This window comes from Quercus robur, chromosome 1, assembly GCF_932294415.1.
Source record: "Quercus robur chromosome 1, dhQueRobu3.1, whole genome shotgun sequence".
NCBI lineage: Eukaryota > Viridiplantae > Streptophyta > Magnoliopsida > Fagales > Fagaceae > Quercus > Quercus robur.
In genome coordinates, this window is record NC_065534.1 from 6,114,126 (window position 1) to 6,121,979 (window position 7,854).

The 7,854-nt window shown below is 34.6% G+C and overlaps 1 protein-coding gene across 5 annotated transcripts; it reads left to right on the forward strand.

The window, feature by feature from the left end:
- The first annotated feature begins 463 nt into the window (after window positions 1-463).
- LOC126717886 (uncharacterized) lies at window positions 464-5,272 on the forward strand. 5 transcript variants are annotated; one of them, XR_007652781.1, is made up of 6 exons: window positions 464-625; window positions 1,443-1,650; window positions 2,177-2,291; window positions 4,003-4,161; window positions 4,674-4,753; window positions 4,854-5,272. XR_007652781.1 is itself a non-coding variant. In XM_050419846.1 (6 exons), the coding sequence occupies exons 4-6, from the start codon at window positions 2,220-2,222 to the stop codon at window positions 5,116-5,118; spliced, it is 417 nt and encodes a 138-aa protein (XP_050275803.1). In that variant the 5' UTR covers window positions 491-625; window positions 1,051-1,204; window positions 1,443-1,650; window positions 2,177-2,219; the 3' UTR covers window positions 5,119-5,272. The 5 variants fall into 5 exon arrangements, 4 of the variants coding, with proteins under 4 accessions (XP_050275796.1, XP_050275803.1, XP_050275812.1 ...); XM_050419846.1 differs by lacking the exon at window positions 4,003-4,161 and adding an exon at window positions 1,051-1,204 and having other exon boundaries at window positions 491-625; XM_050419855.1 differs by lacking the exon at window positions 4,003-4,161 and adding an exon at window positions 1,051-1,176 and having other exon boundaries at window positions 491-625.
- The last annotated feature ends 2,582 nt before the right edge of the window (window positions 5,273-7,854 follow it).

Consider the following 7,854-nt stretch of genomic DNA (forward strand, 5'->3'; position numbering starts at 1 on the left):
AGATCAATCCAAACTCACGTGAGCATATTTTATTTTATTATATTTTTTAAATCTGACATAAATGTACAGTTGGCAGTTAATGTGGCATGAAAAATAATTTTTTACTATTCCGTTTGGCACATCAGCATTTTTCATCCAAGGATAACTACATGAACTAAATTGACACAACACTGAAAAAGTTAGAAACCAAATTGATACAATTGAAAGATTAAAGACTAAATTGACATCTGATGTAAAGGATAAGGACTAATTTTATAATTTACCCTAATTTTTTTTTACACTTCAATTTTCCACATCACTAATTTTTTAGGACTCGTTTGGTACATGTGTTTAAAAACTGAAAATTATTACTTGAAAACACTTATAAAAATACGTGTAACTGAAAAAGTGCATTGAAATGCATAAAATGTTATTTAAAAACTGAAAATAGTAGTTTAAAAAAACAAACCAAACACCCCCGAATTATTTATTTTTTAAGTTTTATTTGTTTTTTTAAAAAGACATCCCGATTGTTTTCAAACGCGCAGCCCTCACCTCCCGGCCTCCATCTCTCTCTCTTCCCCAGTCTCCTTGTCAGTCCCCTCAAACCCGTCTCTCTCCGCGCCGTTGTAATAAAAAAACGCCAGTAAGTTTTTCTCACAATTTTTCGATTTTCATGGAGGTACTGTTTTCTATTTAGTGTTTTAAAAAAAAAAAAAACTTTTCGGTATTCTTGGCGCTATTGTATAATTTTTGCTATGCTTGTTTGTTAATTTGTTAGGAATTTAAGTGTTTAAGATGTGGATTTCAGTATTCTTGGTTATTTATATTTGTTGATTTGAGTTTATTCATTGTTTTGTTGAAACTGGTATATAACTCAGTAAATATTATATGCCAGAATTTCGGAATCTTTTTTAAATGGGGTTATTATTTTTTGTAATCCACAACTCTTATGATTGATAGAAAATTATTAGTACACACTGTATCTAGATTATGGGGAAATTATTATCTCATAATAATTTATTAGTACACACTGATTTGTTGCTTTTTGTGTGTGTGTGTGTGTGAAAGCTTTATTGGGGTAGTTGTGTTGAAGGACATTTAAGGTTGATGACCTGAAAGTGGAAGCAATTGGACTTGTTTGGCATATGAATTTAGTGAGCTTTACTCGGTGATTTTGCTGAAGGAACTTTCAGGGTATTATGATTGTCCGATCACGTTAGAGGTTTTCTCCTCATGCTTTAAGTTTTACAGTCTACTATGTTTTCATATTTTTAATTTAACTTGAATAACATTGTTTTCTTGGGTGCATTGATGTGCTTGAATTGTTAAAGCAAAAGTTAACACTTATCATTAATATTTTATATAAAATTAACTCAATAGAGTTGAATCTTCCACATGAAGAGTAAAATTAACTCAACATTGTTTTCTTGGGCACTAATAGCAACTTTTTTCCTTTTTAGTTACAGTAATTCCTACCTTGGCACAAAATTCCCTCCAAATCAGTTTGAAGGAATCTCCTCCAACACGTGGAGATTAAGTAGACTCCAAGAATAGCACAATTGATTGGAGACCTCACCTTCATGAAGCGAAGGTCACTAAAAGTGGGGAGTAAGGGGACGCAAGTACAATGCCCAAACTGTGATTTGATAACAAAAACACTTTCTTCAGGTTCTCCTCTTTCCTACGCCTTGGCACATTTCGTATATGTAAATTGTGTGTATCTACGTATGTATATACATTGTTTATATGTTTACGTGTGCACACAAAGGGTTTGAGAAATTGGCTATTCAAAAGTTTTGGCTGTTATACTTGAGTATAAGATATAGTAATTGCAATTAGCATCTTTGTTGATGATAGCTTGGTTCTGATATATAGATTAATCATTTTAAAGGGGTTTATGTACATTTGAATAAAACTTGATTCCTTAAATCTATATTTAGTCTATGAACAAAGACCCAATTCCTTTTAACTTTGGATTTCACATTTGTTGGAAAATCATCATGCTTTATTGCACCCCCAAGTCAATGTTTCATTCATTTCAGGCCAAATGAATATTGTCCTCATTCAGTTAGAATAAGACCCAAGTTGCAAGAGCTTTGTAGCTCAACTGGTTGGCAATTCCAGTATTTCCAACTATCAAATTATTACTGCTTATGTTTTTGCTACAAGCTGAATAATAGATTAATCTTTGCAGGTGATTGAGAACATTAATTTTGGAGGCTGGCGAAGAAGTTGCAATGGGCACTAAAGAGACGCCACACAAAATTGGCCTTCCACAAATTGTTAAGTTGGATATGGGATTGAAATTGGTAACTATTCCTTATTTTTGAGATCTTAATAATGAACAAGTGATGTTATTGATTACATAGTTGATTCATGGATTTGCTTCTTTAAATTGTGTTATGGTGAATGTTCTAATGTGAGACTGATTCATGTTCCAAGTGACTACTGAAGGATAATGGCAATTTGTCTAGTAGAAATCTTAGAGAATTATAGGAATATCTTTCATTAGCTCATGCTAAATATTTGGAGAAATTTAAAGTAGTTATAGTAAACACTTAGGAAAGCGCAGAAACCACTACATGACAACTCAAATGATTATATACGTATGTTTTTAATCACTATATCTATGTGAAAAATCCTCAATGGATTTATGTTTAGATCTCTTGGTGATTAACAATGCAGAGTAAGTAATTTAATAGTTAATCACACAAAATAATAATCTATAACCCAACAGTATATGTATATATATTCACAATATAATCACTCAGCAGATTAGACATATATACCATAGATAAATATCAAAGGAATAAGAAATTGGTTACACACCAATAACCCAATTGGTCTTATGGTATGGTTTGAGGGTGAGGGGAAGGGTTCGGGTAGTAAAATAGAGATTTCTAACCATTTCAAAATTCGAAATTGGTGACATATAGAATGGTCATGAAGTGGAAAACCAAAGGAAAACATTTCCAGTGGAAAAATCACAACGTGGACAAGACTATTGCATTGAAATAAAGGGACAATTACAACGTCAGCGACTTACGAAACCTTTGCCTGGCCTAGACCATTGCAACCGTTGCAAACTCCCTGCTTGGCTTCCTACTGCAGTAGTCCCAGATTCTCCAGAATCCTTGTATAGTTGTCTTTTCTTAACCAAAACCTTTGTTAATCTAAGAAGATCTTGAAGGTTTTCCTTAGGGAGCCCCCACTGGATTTTATCTCTATGGTTTCAACCTCACTTTGCTCACAATGAGATTGAAATACAGGTGGGGTAAATAAATGAGTTCCATGATATTGGCTTAATTAATGAAGTGTAAAAGAATGCTCAATAATAAGAATACAATAAGATGAGGGAGAGGGGAAAATATGTTGTTTGGCTCTCAAAAGCTCTCTCTCTCAGATGGAAAAACTCTCTCTCTCTTAGATGGAAAAATGAAATGGCTGAAATTCTAAAGATTTGGTTTTGTTCTCTATATGCTTTCTCCAAATGGCAGCAGCCAACTTGAAGAATCTCTTCTAACCCCACTGCATGCATTAAATGAAAACTAAAGGCTTCCAGCGGCTTCCTTTACATGCTTTGTGGAATTCAAGAACTTAAGGGCTTGCTTGAGCAGGCTTTAATGGCTTAAGCAAGGAGGCCTCAATTGCTTTTAAGCAGGCCAAAAGCAAGGTTTTAAGCAAAATTTCTAAATGAATAGTAGTCTAATTGGGATCTCAATGGACCGAGTTTCTATAGGGATCTATTGAACTGTGGCTCTTGATCAATCGAGAATTTGTTGAAATATGGTTCTCTATCTATTGAACTGTGGCTCTCTATTGATTGAGGAACTATTGATAATAAATAGATTTCACTTTGAGCTGCTTCGGACTTTAATTTATTGACCCAGGAATAGAAACACTTATTCTATATACACTCACAAATATCAGCCAACTAAAATTTTAACACTATGTAATGGTCATGTGATTAAAATAAATGTGGATGGTCATTTGATCACCATGTATTCTTTTTTGGATAAGTTTTGGTCCCTAGGGGAAGTGGTAGGGAAGACTCGAATTAGTGACCTTCGCTTCATGAGGCAAAGTCTCCAGTCAATTGTGCTATCCTTGGAGTCTACTTAATCTCCATGTGTTGGAGGAAATTCCTTCAAACCAATTTGGAGGGAATTTTGTGCCAAGGTTGGAATTACTACATTTCAAAGTCCTAAAATGATGGGCTTGTAGAACTCTTCTATGCTTTCTGCTTGATTAGGTGGTTTCTTATCAGATCTCCGTTTATTTATTTATTTTAAACTTGTACTTTCTCCCAATTAGTTTTAAATTGGGTGACCAGAGGCTATAAAATGCACGAGACATGCTAACACAAAGTACAATCAAAGTAATTAGTATTGTTATCATCTTATATTTAGAGTTCTGCATGCATTGGGTATCAGTAAAGGCATGAGGTTTATGTAGGCTAATACACTGCATACTCTTATCAAGAGTGCAAAAGGTCATATGGAGTATTTGGGTTATCTTTCACGTCCATAGAATAAACACATAAGTATGGACACAGTAGGGCGGGTAATTATGTACGTAGGACAGGTCCTAAGTACAATACATTCTCCACTTTGCTCTTATTGTCAATTCTCCAAACTATGTTCAAGGTGATTTTTTTTTGAGCATGACAAATACAATCTACTAATATGCAGGCTGAACAATGGGTTAATAAAATGACTAAAGCTGCAGAGAATGAACAGCCAGAAGTAGAATCAGAGGGTCAACCTTATAGGTCAGTATAAGTGTATAACCATCTTTGCTGTCTGTTACGGCTATTGGTGTTAATGGGAAATTGTAAGTTGTTCACCACAACCCTTCACATTTTCTTGTAGGCTTGGATTGGGTGCGAAGCTCTCACGCCAACCTAAACACGGGCCTTCAAACGACCCACTTGAAAAGAAACTACGTGCTAAGTTAAACACTGGAAAAAGAAAAGCTGCTATTAGTGCCAAGGAATATACTCAATCTGCTAGAGATGGAGGTGATAATGAGGATGACGATGATGGGGATTTAGACAGCAGAACAAGTGCATTTGACAAGAAGCGAGCAAGAGCTCCTATGACTGTATGTTCACAGGCAAATAAAAAACACAAGTAACTATTTTTCTGTGTTTGTGGAGTCCTTGAGGGTTGTCTTTTTTGTTATCTGTCACATATACTTTTTTTTTTTTGGAATGTCACATATACTCTTCCTGTGGAAGATTTGACTCCATTGAGTTAATTTTATATAAAATATTCATGAGTGTTAACAATGCTTTGAAATCACTCTGAATCTCTGATGGACAAGCAGCTTAAAGATTGCAGAGCCCTGATGGGTTCCAAGAAGTTCAAATATTTCCAGGCTAAACTTTTTCTTTAGGAGATTTCTAGGCTAAACTCAGTCACTCTAAAACATTGCGTGTAAAGGTTTACATGCTATGTATAAAATTCTGAAAAAACAATTCATTGTATTTAAAAAGACTATTCATTATTAATTATTATTCCCACAAATTCTGAAAAAAGTTTACTAGCTGTATGGTAAACTTCATGTCTGAATACGTTCCTTTTGTAAACATGACACTATTTTAAAATCTATCCCTGCCTCCAAGCGGTCCAAAATGCTTAATAGGTTCCCCAAAATTGTGGCCTTCAAATATGTTGAAAAAATTTGGGCAATGCTGAAGAAAAAACTCAATTCAATGAACCTTAATCCCAATCAAATTAGGTGTGGATATGTGTTTAATAACTACTTGAATGGATCACATGTATTTTTCTCTCATTTTATAACCTTATAAAATCATATTATTTGGGTTTGGTTTACCTCTATTACTTTTTTAAAAGGAATCTCATTTTGTTTTAATGAGAAATTGCCACATCATCTACTAATTAAATAAAATGTGGGGATTAAAACTCATTACCACTTGTTATTGTATATTTAAAACAAAAAGACATATCCAATTAAAAACGTACTAAAGGTAAGCCATACCCATATTATTTAGTTGAGTCTTGTAGCTCAATTAATACCTGTGGGGCCAGAGAATTTATGTCCCGGCCCACTTTCCATTAGGACCCAGGGCCCGTGCCGAGGAGAGTAGTTGCCGAGGACAAGTAATGAAAGACCAAATAGCCTAGAGATCAGCCGAGGATGACCCTGTCTTCGACATCTCAAGGCTTAAAAGGGAAGAACGACATGTCATCAAAGACAGCCTCCAAAGCGCTCCCGGAAGAAAAGGCGAGTAAAATGGGACTCGTATGGGGGTACGGAGTGGGAGTGGTTCAAGGAAAAGACGTCACCTCCGCATTGAATGCGCCAACAAACGTCCTAGCCATATTGATGGGAAAAGACTCCTGAACAGTGTGGTTTCGGTTATTGCAACTAACAGAAAGTAGGGGGAGGTGGCTGATGGGACAGGTACTCGAGTAGTTACTTGCCTGATTAACAGATGGAAGGTCAGGATCAACCGAGAAGGGCTATATAATGTAAAGATTTATGCGCCAAAAAAATGGAGGGGACCAGGGTACCCAAATAGAGAGAGGAATAATAAGAACAAAAAGCTTCATGGACAAGATCCATGGACAAGCTTAGTTCACCTCTGCGCATCCACCATGAAAACCAAGTCTATCCACTGTCCGATGACCAAGGCCTAGCCTTTCAGCCCACGCTCTACAAATTATATTGTTTGGGCCCTTAACATATGAACCCAATACCATTTTGGGGTCGTTACAAATTGAGTCCTTACAATACCTTTTAGTATTTTCAACGGAGATATTCAGAGTTCAAACTTCCCTTCCTCAACTATCAAATTATTAAATAAAAAAATTACACTATTTATTCCTTCCCTAATCAACATATTATTCTTCATTACTTTAATAGCTGATATTTTAGGTTTTTATCTATCTCCTTTACTTTTCTTAAAATTAATTAATTCACTCTTTCTCAACATTGCATGATTGTTCTCAATTGCATATGCCCAATCATCTTGATATGCTTCCAATTGCATATGATTCTTCTTTATCTTTTCCTTAAGAGGAACCACCTTCACCTTGAACTTATGTTTTCATTCTTGATCCATCTTTCCTAGAATACCTATTCGTCCATCATAATGTTCTCATTTTGGTTAGTCTTGCTTCAAGAACATGTAACTTCTTCTTTTTTGATACAAAACATGTAACTTCTTAACAGATCAACAATTTGTACCATAGATCATAGTAGGTCTTATACAGTTTTATAGATATTTTATGATTACACCATAATTCTTATTAGGGGTGTGCATAGAACTCGATAACTTGACCCAATCCAATCTAGATGCAATGAATTTGTTTTTCTTGGGTTTGCTGCGTGTATACTGAGTTGAGATAAAACTGATTGGTGAGAGAAAAATACTAAGGAACAATGTATAAAATGGAATAGATAGTGACAAATTTATAGTAAGAGGGCGGGAATAAGAAGAGACAAAAATAAAGGAAGATGAAGGGAAAGAGGAAGAACGATATTAATGTAGAGGATAGTAGGGAGATGAAAAGGTAAGGGAGGGAGAAAGGATGGAGAAGTAGTGGGGAGATGAAAAGGTAAGGGGGGGGGGTGGAGAAAGGTTAGGGAAGTGTAAATATTTAAAAAATAAATGTTAAAAACAATTATAAGAAAATTGGAAAGAAAAATGATAACAACGTGGACGCTGTTGTAAATATATATATAGATATGCTATATTTAATTCTTTATAACACAATAGGATAACATTTAACAATCAAAGAGAACAAAAAAAAAAAAAAATAAAAAACTAAACTAAATCGCATTAATCCAAATTAGAGTTTTAAAGAATATAAAAAATTATCAAACTAAAGCAGAGTAATAAGA